Source organism: Amphiprion ocellaris, chromosome 19, assembly GCF_022539595.1.
Source record: "Amphiprion ocellaris isolate individual 3 ecotype Okinawa chromosome 19, ASM2253959v1, whole genome shotgun sequence".
Taxonomy (NCBI): domain Eukaryota; kingdom Metazoa; phylum Chordata; class Actinopteri; family Pomacentridae; genus Amphiprion; species Amphiprion ocellaris.
Window position 1 is genome coordinate 27,256,057 of NC_072784.1, and position 20,702 is coordinate 27,276,758.

At 40.8% G+C, this 20,702-nt stretch overlaps 1 protein-coding gene across 1 annotated transcript in view; it reads left to right on the plus strand.

Annotated features, from left to right (window-relative positions):
- Positions 1 to 20,702, plus strand: part of grin2aa (glutamate receptor, ionotropic, N-methyl D-aspartate 2A, a) — a 176,778-nt gene that overhangs the window by 136,016 nt on the left and 20,060 nt on the right. The window contains exons 5-10 of the mRNA XM_023272532.3: positions 222 to 336; positions 10,305 to 10,507; positions 14,020 to 14,191; positions 15,732 to 15,885; positions 16,812 to 16,937; positions 17,087 to 17,316. Of these exons, the coding sequence (XP_023128300.2) occupies positions 222 to 336; positions 10,305 to 10,507; positions 14,020 to 14,191; positions 15,732 to 15,885; positions 16,812 to 16,937; positions 17,087 to 17,316 (1,000 nt within the window). The remainder of the gene's footprint in view (positions 1 to 221; positions 337 to 10,304; positions 10,508 to 14,019; positions 14,192 to 15,731; positions 15,886 to 16,811; positions 16,938 to 17,086; positions 17,317 to 20,702) is intronic.

The following is a 20,702-nucleotide window of genomic DNA, read 5'->3' on the forward strand; positions in this document are numbered from 1 at the left end:
TTTAGGATTATAACACTAGTAGATTGTAAATTGACTTTTTCACATGCTAGTGTAATTCAATTTCCTTTTCCCTCTGTTTCTCATCACCACCATTCATTTCTTTCCTTTTCTCATCCACTGATTTTTCCATAATTCCCCTCTCTCCCTTTCTACCTCATCTCTCTTTCTTCTTTTCCCCCTCTGCAATACTGTTGCTCATCATCTGCTCCTTCCTCTCTCAGGTACATGATGAATGTGACATGGGATGGCAGAGACTTGTCTTTCACAGAGGACGGCTACCAGGAAAACCCAAAGCTGGTGGTCATTGTTCTCAACAAGGAGAGAGAGTGGGAGAAGGTAGGATCTACGTCAGATGTGTGTGTCTGGGTTGGTGTCTGTTTTTTTTATACTGAACATTTAGAAATAGACGTTTTTGTTTTTTTTTTTAGGAAACTTAGCTTAAACCGTAATCTTTGCCATTTCTGACAGTGTAGGGTTTGCAATCAGAGAAATAAAAATGAACCTTTCAGTTTCACATAGAATTTTGTAAATGTATGAAAATATATGAGATGTCGAACATAAAACTAGCTTTGATTTTGCAGTTATCAACAACAGTCTGTGGTTTAAAGATGTGGTGGAATAATAGCATCCAGAGGAAAATAAAGTCATGCTCCTCCTGTGTTTGTTTTAAGATAAGCTTCTCCATTCTATGTTTTGGCAGCCGATCCGACCGCACATGCATGTCAGTGCATGTTATATGCATATGAGTCCATCCCGTTGAAACTGTAAGTAACATACATTGCACTGTAAAGGTGAAAGTGCAGTCCAGAGCAATCAACCACTGACCCCCAAAAAGAAAAGAATTCATCTTATTTACCTGATTTATGTGCAATTGTTTCCTTCCAGTTCAGTGTGAGTCTCTACTGCTTTTTTTTTGTTGCAGCTCTCTTCTGCTTTTCCTTTGCTCCACATTTCTTTCCTACTCCAGTCCATGCACACCTGTTTCTACACAAACACAAACTCCTGGACTGGAGTGGACACAGTTATAGAAACAGACATACAGGGACTGGAATGCAGCGATGGTGAGAATAATGAAGTAAAGATAATTAGACAACAACTTGTTACAGCCAATCGATGTGTTTTGCAACACTAGCAGAGCGTGATGGTTGTATCTAGTGTTTTTCTTTTCTTGTTGTTGCCTCTTGTGCACACAACATTTCTGGTTGTAATTTAAATGTGAAAGGAGGAATAAGATGTGACCTGATGTGCCTGATTTTTTGCTGGTTCAAGGGAATTTGAACTCGGTACTTGTAGTCTAGTTCTAGCCCTGAGGGGAGCACTATGAAGCAAGATTAGCCAGGTATGTTCAGCCTAAAGTCAGAGTTTTCAATGTCACAGTGGTGTCTCTCTTTTAACCTGACTCGATCACCATGGCAACTGCACAGCTCACCTGCTGCGGAAAAGGTTCTGATCAGAATTATGAATATAAATCAACTGTAAGAAGTGTCTCCCTTTCACCAATTTGTTTCCTGATTCCTGGCTAAGTGAATACATTCTATATGCAAATCCGTTGAGCTGTATGCTGTTATGTCAGTGAATGAACCCATGCAGTCCTAATTAGCTGCCAAGTCTGTTTTACACAGCACATACTGCAACTCTATTGGTCTATTGGTATTTTTTTTTTAACTGAGACTATTCAATCAATAACGATAATTTAGCTTAAAGTGTTATCCTTCATTATAGGACAGTGTTAAACCTAAATGCACTTCTTCAATACATGTATAAATGAATGAAGTTTGAATTTTAACAGCTTTAATGTGCAACTGTCATGTTAGAAATAAGCAGCTGCATTGATGGGTAAATACATATATTAACATACGACTGACTTTTCTTTCAGAGTTCCTCTCTTTCATCATTAGCAATAGTTGACTGAAGTAGGCAACACACCATTAGTCCATTCTGTGCAGAAAAAAGTCACACTACAGGTTCAACACCCCCATTTTATGTGCATCAGGACAGAGCTTGGTAGATAAAGCCTGAGGTAACAGAGAAATTGTATAATCATTGCTGTGATAGCAATTATCTCTGATTGGGTTTTAGGTTTTGTCAAGCTGAATTAGAAAAAGAAAGCCTGACTGTGTTAAACTTTCCTTGTGGTTTGGCCCTCTGGTGTTTCTGTTCTTAGTTGATTTTTTATGACTGCTATAGCATGTTATTCTGCGATTTCTTTTGCATATCTGTGAATTCACACAGCAAAACCCAAAAAATTGTGATAACCCCATACTAGCTGATATTTACCTGCCAAAATCGTGAACATTTTTAGAATTCAAAAGGAACAAAAAGACTCTGAAGTGCTTCCCACAATCTTCCATCGACAAGTCACCGCAGGGAAATGCAGTGCAAAACCAGAAGTGGCGATAAGCGCTAAACACAGTATTGAAAATGCTACCTCTGTCTCATCATACAGCACTTAGTTGATCAATGAGCTCAATTACCAACAAGCTTATGGATTTCTTTAACTGGTTAATGCGAGGATCCTTCTACAAAGAATGGCCACTGGAAATGCCTGAGCATTCCTGCCATTTTAATGGATTTTAAATGGCAGCCATGTATCTTTATACCTATGTCTGGCTGCCTCGTTCTTGCTTAAATGCCCCGATAGCTCATACTTCAGAGTGGGTGAGGCTGAAAGGACAAGTTTGGGAGAAAGATGAGGAAAAGACAGAGGTGTGGATAAAGGGAAGATTTGGATATGTAAGAAACGTAGAGTTTCTACCATCACCGTCCTTTCCTTTTCCTTTTGCCATTCCTCTTCACTTGTGGTTCTTCCTTTCTCTCTCCTACCCTACTTCTCCTAGCCTGATAATCTGTGTACTCTGGTGTTGTGGTCTCTGATAGCACCTCAAACCACAGTTAATCAAAACCTGAGACCTCCGTTATTGGGGCGGCAAGGGGTCATTGCTCTTATGTGTGTGCGTGCCTACGCTTACCGTTCAGCAGTGGTTATCGACAGAAACACTCTTCTGGAGACTTGTGCTGCAACCACTCTGGTTGTTATTCAGGTCACATCCATGTGTGTGTGCACGTTACAGTATGCAGTTTAGTTTGCCGCAATCCGCACAACCTCCACCCAATCTTTTAGACTGGCTTTTTCATATTTCATACTGACGCACACACTCTCTCGCACAAGACCCTTTTGTTGGTGTGCTGAGGAGAGGTAGAGAGTGCCGTTGTAAACAGAGCGCCTGTGAAATTGATCAGTACAACTTCACTGTGGTGCAGAGCAAGAGACTGAAAGCGAGAGAGACACAGAGACCCAAAGTGGAAACATAATTGGGAGCTTCTCTCTCTCTTACTCTGTCTCTGGTGCTGCTGTCCCACCCATGCACCAGAAATCAGCAGCACACCGAAAGAGAGAGAGAGAGAGACTTCCTTGATGATCAAGAGATAAAAATTCAGTAACTGCACTAAAATATGGAGATGCACTAAAAATATAAAATGTGTCTCCCTGGGGGCACAGGAGGTAGACACAGGGAGAGGAGAGCAATATAGAGTGATACGGAGACGGGCAGGCGATGGAGACGGATGGGCTGAGATATCGAGAGCAAATGAGCGCGAGAAAAGGAGGCACAAAGAGACAGAAGAGAACCTGAAGAAAACATGGAGGAAGAGAGAGGTGGAACTGAGCCACCAGCATGTGCAGGCTCTTTTTTTTTTTTTTTTTTAACCCACCACAGGTGTTTAGGTTTTCAAAGCATCCACACCTGCTCTTCTCTGCAGCACACACATTCCACTGGTTATGTTTATTTATTCATTTATTTATTAGATAGGGACATTAATGAACGTCTATTTAGACAGCAATAGATGTAAATACGCCGGATTATAGCAACAATGCTAATTTACATCCGCAGTCCCTTGGCAGGTAAGAAACAAACAAACAAACAAAAAAATAACAAGCAAACATAGGGCAATAGATCACAATAACAGCACATTACAAAAATTACACAAAGAAGGTAAAGGTCAATGGTCACAAGACTGGTTCTCTTTCGGCCACTGTTTAAGGTGAGTTTTGAAGGTTGGTAATGTGGGACACTCCCTTATGGAGAGTGGAAGACTGTTCCAGATCTTACTGGTCTTCACAGAGGGAACATTTTGTCCAAAGACTGTTTTTCTGTGTGGAACCTCACAGTCCCCTGTAAAGGAGGCCCTGCTCCTGAAACCGCTGTGAACCCTTGTTTTAAGAAAATCAGACGTGGGGGCGCGGGGCAAGTCCATCTAACACCTTGTAGATCAAACAAGCAAATTTGAACTTTATAAAATTCTCAAAGCTCAATACGTTATACTTCTCAAAGATGTTACAAACATGATATGCCATTGGTTTTCTATCGAAGTGAATGATTCTATGATTTTACTTGCATTTGCACCTCTCAGCGACCAACATGTTATGCACTATTCAATGTGTGATAATATCACGTAACGCAGAATCATTCTAGCAGCACCAAGTGTTATGAAAGGTCTAATTTATCTAATATTGTTCAGTTTGAATTTCACTGTATTAGATTTTCTTTTAATGTGGCTCTTGAAACACTATAATTACCATTATTATGATAGATGTTATTTTTAAATTAAGGCTTCTTACAAATATTGCTTCACCTGAGTGGTTGGATGCTGTTTGGACATTTATTAATGGTTACGCAGTCGTCTATGAATAACTGTTTAATTCAAAAGAATCTCAGTTTGCAGCAAGTCACGTGGGTCTATTTGACTAAATGATGAGTCTGGGACCTGTGTAGGGATTTATGCAAAATTAGGCTTTCATCTGGGTAAAATGTGCTGGAACAACTGCACAGATACGGTAACAGAAATAGAATAACAGCTGAAGAGAAGCAGGAGTGGCATACTTAGACACTCATGGTACATTAATGTGTGAAAGCAAAGATGGTGCATGATGTGCTTTATGCGTTCTGTCTTTTTGCACTAAAATTCTTTATCTGTTTATATATGGCAAGCAAATAGCATTCCTCTGCAAAATGTTCATTTAACACATATTTTACTTAATTATTTACCTAAAACAGGTGAATAATTAAGCAAATTATCGGTATTAAATGACTTTCTCTTTGATTTTTAAAACATGTTGTGCATTTTATCATGTAAATCATGAAATTATAGAACTGTAGAATTGCAAATATGAATCAGAATATGTAGCACTAACTCAATGTTGATGCTTCAGATTACTAATGTCCAGAATGAGTGCTGTTTATGACACTTGAGTTCATATGAAAAGGACATTATGTCCTAATTTACTTTCTACAGAGAACAGAGTAAAACAATTTGATAAAATAACATGTCCGAGCATTGACCACACATTAGTCAGTATGATCTATCTAACCTTTACTGTGATGAGTGTAGCTTGATGCTAGCTGTATCCACTGAAAAGGAATATTCACACACAGTAATCACATTTAATAATCACAATTTAGTCTCATTTTGTAATATAATGTGTTAATAATGAATCACTTCAAACCGCTGTTGTCAGATCATTATATAGTGTTTTATCAGAGTTCGACAGATTCTACGAGACGTGGATCTAGCTGACAATGCATATTAAAGTGATTTTGCCAGATTTTCTAATCAGGTGTCCTCCATATCTTGCGCTCTCTCTATTACAATCGCCCATGTTTACCAGAAGACACACAAACCTTGCAGGTCTGCAGAGAACATACTGGTAACTACGTGCAAAGTTCTGGAGAATTATTTACACCTATGCAGATATTTGCATTCTATTTTCACTTTTTGTTTGATCAAAATGTATTTTTAACTTTATGTTTGGTTAAATATCATGTCATCACTCATTCAAATCCAAAACATTTTAATTGCATCGTGAGTTACAGTATAACTTCTCCAACTGAATGAGAGAAGCATATTTACCGATCAGAACCAGGATGTTATGTTTTATTCCTGCCGAGTAGATGGAGTGTGTAAATTGCTTCAGGAACTGCTGCGGTGTTAGCAGCCAGTTCACAAAATAATTATTACAGACAGCATGGGATTTGTGCTTGGAGAATCACAATATGGAGAGCAGACGCACACAAAAGCCCATGTGCATACACCCACACAAACACACACACACACACACACACACACACACACACGTACGTTTTCGATCCAGGCGTCACTATTCTGTGAATCTTAATAAAAAGAGCTTTGCTTTAAGGAAATACGTCTAAATCAATGGATGCAGTTTTCTCTTGCTCTTGCACTCTGTCATCCTCCTTCTCTCTGGCCTCGTTTTTCACACACAAACATTGGCAGTGCACGTGCACCCTGACACATGCAAGTAGACACAACACACACACACGCACGCACTCACACACACATTCACAGTCACATTTAGAGCAAGTGTAGGGTGCAGGAGAGGGAGGGCAGAATCCATTTTCCCGACATAATTTTGTCTGACAGGAGTGACAGATACTGTTTTATGACTGAATGGGTTTCTCCACGCTATTAGGAACTCATTCTCCCATAATGCAGCTTGCCACAACGATAACTCTCCCAGTGAGACTGGCACCAAGAATGTGATTGGTGCAGGAGCCCTGACCTTTGTTTTTCTTTTATTCTTTTATGATGCTCTCTCACTTATTCAGCCAGGTTCTGGTTGACTGTAGCACTTGAGGGTGTATAAATGTGTGTAGGTAAAACGGGGTACGAGAGAAAAAGTGTGAGAGAGAGACAGTGTGAAATAGATAAAGCAGAGAGAAAGACATGTAGGTACAAAAGAGCAAAACCTTTCAAAGCAAAGATAAAGAAAGATGAAGAGGGGGATAGAAAGAACAACAAAGGAGGCTTGAGATTGATAACAGAAAGAGCAGTAGATGAAGCAAAATGGGGGATTATTGGGATAAAAAACTGAAAAGATGCAGAGAAACACGGGGCATAGTGTCATCTCATTAGCAAGCGGCTCTAAATCTGTCGCAGGGTGATGATGCGATAGGATTCACCCCATTGTTTGTTACGACGCAGTAATCCCACAGGCCCTATCATCATAACCTCCCACTGGCCTCGTTGTCACATGTCATGAACACACACACACACATACACACACACACACACACACACACACACACATGCACTGCTTTCTATGCATTCTATACATGTAATATCTGGTATTACATCCGGGAAGATTCAGCATTCTGCTGCTCGACCAGTCGATAAAGAGAATCCTCCCTCCTCTCCGGGCATTAATTTATAACCCCTCTTTCTTTAATTAGAGAGAAGCAGAGCCTGGGAGGAAGAGGGAAGAGGAGAGCAGCAGGACGGGAAATCAGAAGAGTTGCTGAAGTCAGCTTCTTCTTCTTTCCCTCCTCCTCCTCCTCCTCCTTTTCCTCTCGTTTTGTCAACCATCTTCTGAGTAGAACATTTATCTCTCCTCTGACTTCATTGACTCATGCAAAACCACTACTCTAAAGCTTATATGAGTGACTGATGGGGTTAAACAAGCTTCAAGTCTGTGTCTCTTCCGGTTTATCATCAGTGCTGTTTATAATGATATCTAAAGAGTCAGTAGTCAAACCGAGCAACACATTTTACATGAAGCGGAAACTGATGTTTTAGCATCTTACAAAGGCTACAAACCCTTTGTTTCGAAGACACAAGTCTTGTCTTGCTCATTATGCACAAATCCCTCCTCATTTTTACATTACCAATCCCAGTTCCTACTGTCCCCACCCCTTTAATAGACACACACACACACATGCACATGCACACACATCCATGCATGTGTGCCGATACATGCACTCACTCACTTGTGAAATGCAAACAGCTGGGCTAAGACAGATAGACAAATGCGGCCATTCCCTGGAGAGCGAAGGTGACACACAAGAAACTGCACACATGCCACCTCAGCGCACCATCCTGCCTCGCTCTCCTCAACACACATGCCTACACACACGTACACACACAAGCGTGCGCATAGTTTGAGCGATGTAGCCGACAGCAGAGTGAGCTGTTGACAGTGGTGCCGACTAAGAGCGGAGAAGAGACTCTAATCCCTGTCAGAGGATAGAAAACCACTCAAAGCAAAACAATTAAAATGCTAATTTCACTTCCTCCTCTCTGCTCGCCTGTTAATGACTTAGCCAAGCGTGCAGGCAACAACACGTGTGTGTGCCTGTGCTTATATATGTGTGTGGGTAACAACTAGCGTCTCATGACTGCAGGGTCAAAGAAGTGACAGCTTAGCATTGCTATATTATGCGTATTAGGCGTGCAAATGTGCCAAGTGTGTAGTTTGTTTTAATATTTTATTCGCACACAGAAAATCAACAAAACAAAATGTAGCTTAATGGTAAAGTCAGCGATTATAATCACAAAGGCCCTTTCAGACTTGCTCTCCTTCCCGTTAATCTGACGGCATCTAAACGTGTCGGGTCCGTGTCTGAATGAATTCCCTGGGCTCTTTTCTGTTAAAGTTGTGATGGTAATCCCACTAGATCAGACCTTGCAACTTTTTTATGTGTGACTCACCACAGAACAAATCTAAACTGAAATCTGGTCAGAAGATTGAGACTCACCAGTGAGAAATGTAATCTGGTACTGGCAAAACCTTTAGAAGGGCTTAAATTAAGTTTGTTGCTCCTAGCTGTTTATTTGAGTCTTTCCTGTAACTTTCCTCAACAACAGACAGCAGCAGAATACATGCATGCATCTATAAAATGAGAGGATTCCACACATTTATACATGTAAAAAAACAGAAGCACTTTCATTAATTAGTTGTAATTAGAAATTCTTCTCAATATGAAGACAGAATCGACCAACAGGAAATGAAAATGTCTGCTTTTCTTCACATCAGACAAATGAGCTATCAATAGAGTCGCACTTAAATCATTTGTTACATAGCAGATTTAGATGTAATCTTTTAGAAATGTTAGGTTGCCCATGCCTTAAAAGCTCTTAATGAACTTTTTGTCAGATCTATTATCTCCTCACAGTCGTGTACAGTAGCTGTCCATACGGTGTTCTTATGCAGTTCTGCCTCTGTTAATGGGGAAACAAAGAAAGTGGCTCGGACCTATCCACACAATAGTGTTCCAGTGTGTCTTGTGTTTGTTTGAGCTCGTGCACATTCATGCTTGTGCACAGGACCTGGAAAAACAGACAGGATGGAGAGATGGGATGTGAAGAAGCAGTGGCCACAACAGAAACAGTAACTCTGGCATCAAAATATGCTAACCAGCTGAATATCAACAACAATTCCCAGGAATTGCAAGATCCACCTTTAACCTTTTCCCCATTTGTTACTGGTTGGTAAATCCGGTGGTGCATTTTTACATCTCTGTCTATGTGTGTTATGTTGAGAGTGTGTATATGTGTGCGATACACAAAGATGCCTGGTTCTAGAGTCAGACTCCACTCAGCTGCATATGAGGCGAGGAGAGGGGAGACGGAGGAGAAAGAACGACTTCTGAAATGGAGGGAAAGAGTCAGAGTGAGGTTTTGCCATTTTCTGGCTCCAGTATTATTAATTATTGAAAGTCAAGCAAAGCATTGGTGCCTGTTGCTGTTTCTGTCTCTGCCTTCCCTGTCTGACGCAAACATGCATAAATACCACACTTACACACACACGTACACATATATTTACAGACAGATGCGGGAGGGTACAGAGCATCCATAGGGGAATCTGTGACATCACTGCTCTGAAAACTTTCTGAATTATTAACAGGATCGCAGCGCTATCATACTGTCATATTCCCTCTCGTATATGTGTTATATTCATAGCAGTATGTGTGCGTTTTGCCATGCATCCCTACACAGGATAGTTTTAATATGTTATTCTGTATCTCTTGTGGCCTGTAAGTAACATTCAGTATAGGTTGGTTTTAGGTTCAGTGTTTGTACAAAATAACAATCATGATAAAGTAATATTTCTTGCGTAAAAGCAGTGTGTCTTTATTTCTAATCCCATCCATTTCACATCCATTTTGGGTTATTAGGAAACTAAATGCAGCAATTAGGGCACTGAACATGTTCCCTTTGCCATGTTATGTTCACTGAATGGCAAAGTTCATTTTCCCATCCCCCACTTCATATCTGCAGATTAGCTGAGTAGCAAAAGTGAATGCCTGGCAAATGTGAGGTCAAAAGTCTGAACCTACCAACAGCGAGCCCATTAAAGCATCCTTGACTCCCGACCTCCGTGCTAATTGTGAAACATTTTATGGAATCTATTCTGGCCACACTGTAAATCTGTCAAGTGTCCTATTTTTAGCACCCTCGTTACCAGTGACTTCTTTATAACTTCACCTTTTTTCCTTCTCCTTCACTGCCAGATGGGTAAACTGGACAACCGCAGCCTGACACTGAAGTACCCAGTGTGGCCGCGCTTCAACTCCTTCGGTGACGCCGAGCTCGATGACAACCACCTGTCCATCGTCACTTTGGAGGAGAAACCTTTTGTCATTGTAGAGGACGTAGAAAGGCTCACTGGTACCTGCATGAGGAACTCGGTGCCCTGTAGGAAGCATATCAAAGAGTAAGTCTGGTGTCTGCTAATAAAAATCCCAAGACAAGTCTGTTTAAATGCCATGTTAACAGAATCAGGCCAGAGAAGATGCTCAGACAGTTGGATTATAGTATGTCTGGGCTATGATAATTGAAATTAAATTAACTTTACCTAAAAATAGTCAACAGTTACACCTCTTAAGGGACTATTAGTGAAAGATATTGATTATACTGATGTGAAGAAAGTAATTAAAGCTGGGATAGGCAGAAATTTTAAAAGTCAGCTATTCCTTTAAGCATCACACAATATTCAAATCTAGCTCTTATGAAAGAACCCATGCACCCCCATGTCCTGCTCTCATCTTGGAGTTGCTCTTCAAGCGTTCAAGATTATGTTCCCTTGCAGTGGACACCGTGGATGTGTACTTTTTGTTAATATACTAGTTTTTTGGAGTTCCTTATTGAGTTTGCTGGAAAGACTCCATTCTTTTCATGCAGAATAGATCTGCAGCTATTATAATATTCCTTGCACAAACATTATGCCCACAAATGTTGTGCTGCATATGGACCCAAAAGGGTCTATAACAGCACTGCAGACTTGGGCCAGTGGCGAAATTTATGTCATATGGGTCCTCATATAACACTGGCCTTATACTCTCTTTGCTGCTCTGTGTGATTGATTAAAGTTTCCCATCATGGGCCAAGAGAAGGTGCAAAAGTGTAATGCTTCTCACACCACTTGAATTACAATATACTAAAAGGGTATAATGGCATTTCTGGCCAAATGATGCCAAAAAATCCTGCCGACCCAAGCTTTAGTGTGATCATGAAAAACCCCATAACCTCTGGGGATACACGGTGGTGTTAAAGGTTTAACTCTGTGAAAGTACAACACACAGATGCTGAGAGAAATATGCTGCAGTTCCAGTGGGAGGCTGTCTTTAAGATGGCTTTGTGTCTATAACTACAACAGGGAACTAAACGTTGCATAACATGAAGCTTCATTTTACACGAGCGTATTTGATAATCAGGTGATGAAAATGACACCGTGTATTTTCTTCAGCACCGTTGCTGTGTTCCTCTGCTCACTGCCTCACTCTCTGCTGTCTCTCATGAGCATGGAAAGAGGTGCAGTGCGCGATCTATGCAGCAGCTTCTTTCCTCCCCCTGAAAATGGAGGCGACTGCTGAACTCAGCAATTTACTCCCTTACCAATTTTCTCTCTAACGCCCAAATACCTCTAGTTTCTTGCTATATTATATTCCTGAGCTTCATATCCAGCGCATGTGTGTATGTGTGTGTACATCACTGAGTGGCTTGAGTGCTGCTGAATCAAAGCATGTAATTGGTTTGCAGATAATTTAATAATGTTTCTCCTCAGTGGAACACACGCATTCATGGACACACAGTTAGATTGGCATTCCTGCTACACATTTTGTGCCACTCTTTCATTGCCTACATGTACTGTATGTATACAAAGTAACTGTCTGCAGCTACTACACACACATATACACACATAGCCGCACACGCACAACCCACAAACAGAGCTGATTAAGGAGTAATAGGGTCTCAGGGAAGAGGCTGACGGAGATTTTCATCCGGAATCACTGTGAAGTAGGGCGAAGGATAAAGCATCTCCAAGGAGGAACACAAACACACATTCGCATGCTCGTATAAACTCTCCGTTGCCACATGTCCACTCACTCACAGGCCAATGCGTTCGGCTGCATCCCTCCCTCCCACAGCGCAATTCCCACTCAAGCATCCGTAGTGTCCATTTGGAGAAAGAGGGATGGATGGAGGGAATGAAGGAGTGGGTGGTGGAGGAGGTTGGATCGGGGTTGGAAGAGTACCCATGCATGCAGAACCAGAAATTCACTCATCCAGGCTGGGCCTTAGAACAAGCCATACTCGCGCCAACACACACAACCGGGCACGGACGCACACTGCCCTCTCTGGAGACCCCTCAGGCCCTGTAGTGTTTCTATATCAAGTTGGCCTGGCAACTTCACAAACAGCCTCCATAGCATCACATGCTCCCACTGCCTGAACTGTACTATGGCCTGCCTAAATGGGTACACTGTGTCCATGAATGCAGCTATTAAAGTTCTGGCCTATATGCTCACTCTGTCAGTGCCAGAAATGTGATCTTAGCTGTCCTTGTTTCTGATATTATTATCCAATTTTTTTTGTACAAATCTAGTCTGAACTTGCAACTTAAAAATGAATTATGTTTTTTGCCCTTTTTTTCTATGTAGAAAAGTTGTGATCACAACCAATGCACATACAACATACAAAATAGCAACCTTTATACTGCTTTCAGTCCATCCATTTATTCCATTTTCTCTTATTGGATGCATTTCCAATGCCGTCATAACTGCTGTGTTTTTGTATACTTAATTCAAATCCATAAGTTGTTGAATTGCAGTAGACAAATAAACCTTAATCTTAATCTGAAAAGGAGACAAAGGCAATATCATTTCCTGGTAATGAGTTATACTGATTTTGTTGGCAGATCCTGTGCTTGCAGGTGCTTTTAGAAGCAATTTAGTGTCTTTATTTCATTTTCAATTAGTTCAACAGCTGCTATTGATAACCGCTTGTTACATCTGTAAAAGTCACCCTGGGTGAACGCACAAAGTTTCACCCAAAGTCAACGGCTGACATAACACCGCCTGCTTTCTTAAATCTTTTCCTTTCTTGTGTGAACCTATTAGACCATAAAAAGTAAATTCCTTTCCAGTTCACAGACAGGAAAGAATTCCACTTGGGGAGACATTTGTTTGACAGATCGATTGCGACTAGTGAGGGTAACACTTGGGGCAAAAACTGGCTAATGTTTATCCAGCACTACAGAATCACTCTAAAGTGACAGAGTTTCATCTCTGAAGGTAACTGCAGAGTCACAGCCGGGATGTGTGGAGGTTTTCTTTTTTTCCCCCCCTCTCACTTCCTGTCAACTTTGCGCCCAGGTTGTTGTTAAACTAAAGGACGAGGTTATCGTCTTCTAATTAGCACACATCTAAAAGTTAAATGAGATTCCCAGGTGGCTGAAAGTTGATGTGCGCTCTTGTGTGTGTGTGTGTGTGTGTGTGAACACTGTCTGAACTCTGCTGCTCTCAAATTCATATACACAGATGGTACAAGGCTTGCAGATGCAGTGCCGTCAAAAAACCTCCCTTTCAAGAGAGACAGAGGGAAAAGGAGAGAAGGAGCATATTTTTTTGAGTCCTCTGTCATTCCTGAATAGAATGACCTGAAGTTAAAGGTGAAAAAGTCTCAGGGTGATATTTGTTCACCGGTGCGTTTATATAAATTTAACAAGTAGGATGGAGAGAGAAGCAAACAGAGACACAGAAAAGGTTTGCAAAGGTATATATATTTAAAAAGTGGTTTCAAATGTTCAGTCTTTTGTCATTCAAACAGCTGGTGCTCATTTTCTTATACTGTCTGTCACAGATTTGGCGCCTGACAACGACGCGGGGTTTAGTAATCATTCAGAATTCTTAGCTAATGATGCCTGTATTTTTTGTGTTTTTGCAGCAACACAACTGAGGCTGGTGGGACATATATCAAGAAGTGCTGCAAAGGATTCTGCATCGATATTCTGAAAAAGATCGCCAAGTATGTGAAGTTCACCTATGACCTGTACCTGGTAACCAATGGCAAACATGGCAAGAAGATTAACAATGTCTGGAATGGGATGGTGGGAGAGGTAAGTGGTAAAACCTGTTGGCATACACTACTGTTAAAAAGTTTGGGGTCACTTAGAAATGTCCTTATTTTTGAAAGCAAAACTTTTTTTGTCAATGAAATTAACATAAATTAAACAGAAATACTGTCTACACATTGGTAATGTAGCAAATGACTACTATTCTAGCTGGCAACAGGTGATTTTTATTGGAATGTCTACATGGGAGTACAGAGGAACATTTCCAGCAACCATCACTCCTGTATTCTGATAGTACATTGTGTTAGCTAATGGTGTTGAAAGGCTTATTGATGATTAGAAAACCCTTGTGTAATTATTTTAGCACATGAATAAAAGTGTGAGTTTTCATGGAAAACATGAAATTGTCTGGGTGACCCCAAACTTTTAAATGGTAGTGTGTGTGTGCGTTTTCGTGTGCATGTGTGTGTGTGTGAGAGAGAGAGAGAGAGAGAGAGAGAGAGAGAGAGTGTGTGTGTGATTCAGCTGACTCTGAACCAGTGATTAGTCAATAAAGACCCCTGGAGTCAGAAATTAGCTCAATATCACATGGTGTCCAAATGTGTGTGCAACCAGATGTCAGAATCCATACACGATGTGTACTGTAAGCACTGCTGTTCAGTTAAAATGACACTTCTTGTTGACTGTTGAGCTTGTCATTATGTGATTGATTATGAAAGTCATGCTACAGTTTTTTCACTGTATATGTGTGCTTTGTGACAAGGAATTTAATATTCCTGTGACTTTTGAACACCTCACTTTCTCTGAAAATGCCACAATAAGCAGCTTGTTAGTACTTTGGAGGGATGTGATGAATCATGTGTTGTATTGATCAGTCTTGAAATAAGCACTGCAAGCCTAGTTCAGGAAATTAGAAATGTTTGCATGACAAAATATTCCTCTTCCTTGTGTTCCAAAGGAAGCTTTAGTGTTGACTTTGCAAAACTTTCACAGACGGGGGAAAAAAAAACTCATACACACAAAAAAAAAAACCCTTTGCAGCTAGGAGGCTTTGGCACCAACTATAAATGCTGCGAAAGTAAACAAATCTTAGCGACTCCTGCAGAAAACTCCTTAGCATATCTTTAGTTACCAGCTTCAACTCAAAGGTAAAGTCCCAGAGTTCATTTTAAGACTGTAAACTTTATAGATGTCTATATATTTTTACGGCAGGCTTCATTCACTCAGTTCATGTTCATCTGGCATTCATCTTATTTAGCAGCGACTGCAGCTTGCATATTGATTGAGTTTCAGTCTGAGATTAAAAACTTTATTGATGGGAAGTCAGCAAAATTTATATTCTTGTGCATAAATTTGGCACGTATATGCATTTATTTGGTTTGCAGATTTTTTTACAGTTTCATCGCAAAAATGGTCATTTTAAATATTTTTATTGATTGTTGTGTTTGCCTGTCTTCTTCATGTAAAAAAAAAAAAGTATTGTTATAGACTAACTCTTCTCCTTCTTCTTGTTTTTTCTCTATCCCAATCATCCATCCTCCCTCATTTATTCCTGCGTTCCTCCCCTTCCCCTCCTACTATACAGGTGGTCTATAAGAAAGCCGTCATGGCCGTCGGATCTCTGACGATCAATGAGGAGCGTTCTGAGGTCATCGATTTCTCCGTCCCGTTCGTGGAAACTGGGATCAGCGTCATGGTCTCTCGTAGCAATGGAACCGTCTCCCCGTCAGCCTTCTTAGGTAACTGTCACCCACTAACTGTTGCTGTGGTGTTGGACTCGAGAGAGAACGAGAAGAAGGTCTGTCTTGTTTGCTTTTTCGGCTGGTGCGAGTGCAGAACGGTATTTGTTTTGTGTGCGCGCCTGTATTCCCTGAGATACAGAGCTGACAACATAATTCACTTCTGTTACACAGCTGTCAATACTTGCTCTTTCATCTGAGGGATTTAGCTCAACTCCTGCTTCCTGCCACACTGACTCTCACTTACCTGAGAGGGACTTAACCACAGGATTTTAACCTGAGAGACCATGGATATCCCTGTTATGGCTGCTCAGTCACGTTCATTTGATGCCGAGTGCTTCGGCAGTGACACCCGAGTTCCTGCGCACAATATGTGATGCTACAGACACAAAGGCACACTCAGGCATAAACACACCGAGGTATTCCATGAAACAGAGGGGGAAACAACACAAGACATGCCAGCATACAAAGGCACAAAGACACACAGGCAGGTACATGTGGTGACATGTATGCGGCATGCCGTTAGTCCTGTGAAAGTGGCAATTATAAGGGCTTAGCAGGAAAACCCCATAATGGCAGCTTGCCAGCACACACACACACACTTCACTTGCGCACACACACACACCCACACCCAGTGTGAGGCCGTGTGCCAGCAGTGCTTTCCCATACATTAGAGCAGAGTTTAATCTCTGCAGTAGTGTTGTGAGCTCAGAGGGAGGACAGGAGTGCTGACACCAGGGGTTCCTATACTGTACCGTCCTCGCACAGTCAAGTAGGAGGTGTGGCTGTGTGTATGCAAGTGTGTGTTTCTGTAGGGACTCTGAATCTACAGGAATCTGCTATACACGGTTCTGTGTGCATAAATAGGATTGATCTGGTCCTTCAGTTAACTTAACACGGTCCTCTTCATTCTCTTTCTTTTTCAGAGCCATTCAGTGCATCAGTGTGGGTGATGATGTTTGTGATGCTCCTACTGGTGACTGCAATGGCTGTTTTCATGTTTGAGTACATTAGTCCTCTTGGCTTTAACCGAAACCTGGCACAGGGGAAAGGTGAGCAGATTCAGAAAACTTCATTTTCGAAAAAGTTACAATCCATCTTCATATTCTTATATGTCCAACCTTGTACAAAACCATAACCATGATCCTCTTTCTAATCATTTTTCATTCTGTCTCTGTCTTTCTTCTCTGTCCTCTCTCAGACCCCCATGGCCCTTCCTTCACTATGGGCAAAGCTGTTTGGCTGCTGTGGGGTCTGGTGTTCAACAACTCTGTGCCTGTGCAGAACCCAAAAGGAACCACCAGTAAGTTCATAGTGTCAGTGTGGGCCTTCTTTGCTGTCATCTTCCTGGCCTCCTACACTGCCAACTTGGCTGCCTTCATGATTCAGGAGGAGTTTGTTGACCAAGTCACCGGACTCTCAGACAACAAGGTAATGAGAAACATATGGAAGAGGTAGTTTGGTGATTTTATCTGATGAATGTGTGTGCTTTTAAGATATAGAGTTAGCTGTGTAAGCAATAAGCCACCCAAAAATGATTGGAACGTTATACATTGTCATAAAATATTGTTGTACTGCTGTTTTCGGAGTCCAAAGAGGTTAGAAAATACTCATATTTCTTTTCAGTTCTTTACTTTTAAAGGCCTAGTCACCCGAAAATTAGATGGTGGGCTAATCTGTCAGCTTTCGTGTGCTCGTCAAAGGCTCAAAAGTTTTGCAGTATAAATGCAATTTGTGCAACTTTTTAGTAAGAGTCAACAAAGTGGAGCCTAAAATACAACATGCAAGTCTTGCATAGATGCATTTTCTGCAACAGTAGTACGAAGGGTAAATGCTTTATGTGTTATTTCATAGCTAAGCAACCCAACACAAACAGTTCTCTGGTGGTCCAGCATGAATTTTTAAAAGATGTGTTATAAAAAAGACATGACGCAGGTGCAGTTATATGCACTTTGAATTTTTTACATTTGAATGACAGGTATGTAGGGAAAAGTTGACCATGCAGTAGAAGAAGTAGGAGGATGAACTGAAATATTAAAGACAAAAAAGGTCAAATCAAATTTAGAGAAACAGATAAGCAAGACAAGAGGGTTCCTGAGGAAAGAAATACAGATGTATAGGGAGACATTACCAAGGAGAGGCTGATTTAGAGAGTTTTGACAAGATCCAGAAGGAGAGAGGAAGAGAGGGTTGGAGTGAAGGGGTAAAGCAACTGGCAGGAGGGCAACTGAGGACTAGCAAAAAGCCAAGACACACAAGATGGTACAAGACAACAGGCGGACAGATATGGGCCAGGTTGACGGCTGAGGCAGGAGGAGGAGTGGCATGAGGGGAGGGGAGACAGTAAAAGACATGGAAAGACAGAGAGGGTCAGAGAAGAAAGGAAGCAGACAAAAGGGGTAAATGGCCGCTCAGACAGATATGCTGAGAGAGGACAGACATCGAGCCAAGTGACCAGGAGAAGTCCCAGAGGAGAAACATTTTACTCAAATCTGCTTCAGGTTATTTTAGACCACTAGAGGGGAGAGATTCAAAAGAACCTCAAAGACACCATATTATGTTTTGACAGCTAATATATTGGAATAAACCCAACTGTCACCTGAACAAAAGTGCAGTTTTTTAGCTTACGCTTTGTTGTTTTTTAGTGTACAATTGGTGTGTTGTACAGTGGCTGCAGATAGCATTTTGCAGTCACACATATACTAATATATATATACACTACTATGCAAAAGTTTGGGGTCACTTAGAAATGTCCTTAATTTTAAATAAAAGGCCTTTTTTTCAATGAAGATAATATTAAATTAATCAGAAATCCAGTCTAGACATTGTTAATGTGGTAAATGACTATTCTAGCTGGAAACAGCAGGTTTTTAATGGAATATCTCCATAGGGGTACAGAGGAACATCCCCAGCAACCATCACTTCTGTAGGCTCATTGATGATTAGAAACCTTTGTGCAATTATGTTTGCACATGAATTGTGTGAATTTTCATGAAAAACATGATATTGCTTGGGTGACCCCAATCTTTTGAACGGTAGTGTAGCAGTTTCCAACAATAAATCTTTTGAACTGCTGGCAGAATCTGTACTTTCAGTGGTAATTTTGAAACCTGAATTTTCCAATTAGTTTAAGTTTCAAGGAATTGATAAGCAGTGTTGTTTAACTATACATACACAGTTATCAAAGTGGTCTATGTTCAAAGCGGTATTTGTTCATAATTCATCACCATTTTTGTCCACGTTTAGAGGAAGCGCTGTTTTTATTTGTTTTAATCATTTATGAAGAGCACTGGTGTAATGAGTGTTTACTGAGCTGTTAAGCCTGTCTCCCAGGTATGCTGTCTCATGCACAAGTGGAGAGCAGTCGGTTAGCTCTACGGTGTTTCAGGCTGCACCACCATCAGGGAGTTTTTATTTACAACTCTGGCTTATGTGTCTCCGCTTTCTGTTGTGGTTTCTCAACAGCTTAATAATAGGATAGGTTTTTAGTGCCAAAGACCTTGAGAATTCAAATTTCTGCAAACAAGCGCTCCGCTGTAGTTGTACTTGTTTGCAGTGACAAGGTAATAACAGCAATAACCCAGTTTCAACACTTTCCACATGCATTGATTTTGAAGAGATCTGAAACGCTGGTCAAACTACCAAAGTTAGTTTGTCTGTATGTTTAGGTTTTACTGATAAGTGATGGATTTTAGAAGGTTGGTTTAATTCATAATATCTCTTTATGGAGAACGCTCAGGAGATAAAATCAGCTGAAGTGTTGATGTGCCAAAGCAATGTCCAATCAGTGATTCTTAGGTGCACCCAGTGAGCATTTTTCCTTGCAAAAGACATTTAAAAAACAAACAGGGATCATACCTGTGACCTAGTTATTGCTAACCTGCATTCCAAGTTACTGAATTCACCAGCTGTTGCAGAGAAGAATACATGCCACACAAATGCAGTGCATATACTGGAAAAGCAGAAAACACGTTCGACTTTGATAGAAATCAAAGCTGTAATACCTAATTTGTTGCACATTGTGTTACAATATATATAGTGTATGAGGCACATTTTTATATGAAATCATATGAAATGTGCCTTTGAGAGGAGACACGGATGTCTGAATCACAGACTATTTACAAAAGTGAAGCCCGTGCAGAAATACCTTAAACCTGATATGTTTTCTAATGGCCAGAAAGGGGCGACTCCTCTGGTTGCACAAAGGCATCCGATCTCATAGACGTCTATGAGAAAATGGTGCTACTTATGTTCATTACCTCAGTTAACATTCTGTTAATGAGTTTATGGTCTCATTCACCAGTTTCATGCCTCCTTCAATACAGCATTTAGAGTAAAATAATGAAAAATATTAAAGTAAAATAATAATATTAGTAAAATAATGCACTGTTATGCTGTAGGGTGTGGCTACCTTTGATCGACATTTTGCCACTGTATTAGCAAGCGTACTCTGCTCAAATTCTCAGTCAAATCCACCCACTTACTCATTACAAAAGAGCAAAGTGACCAAATTCCAAATTTGAGGGTGCAAACTTGTAGTTCGCAAACCAAGTGATGGTGTATAGGTTGGTACATCCACAGTCTGTGGTCTGAACACAGGCAAATGTGTTGTCATTTCACTTGGGCTGATATTAGGATTGCTTATAAAGAGTTGCTCTTAAATGTGCATAAAACAGCTTCAATGTCTTTGGGGACACAAAGAAATGTCCAACTTAAAGTTAAAGGAGAAGATCTACAAACTGACTTGCGAATCACCAGTGTGACCCATGAACTATGCTGCTAAACACCAAATGGTAGCGATAAAACACACATGAACC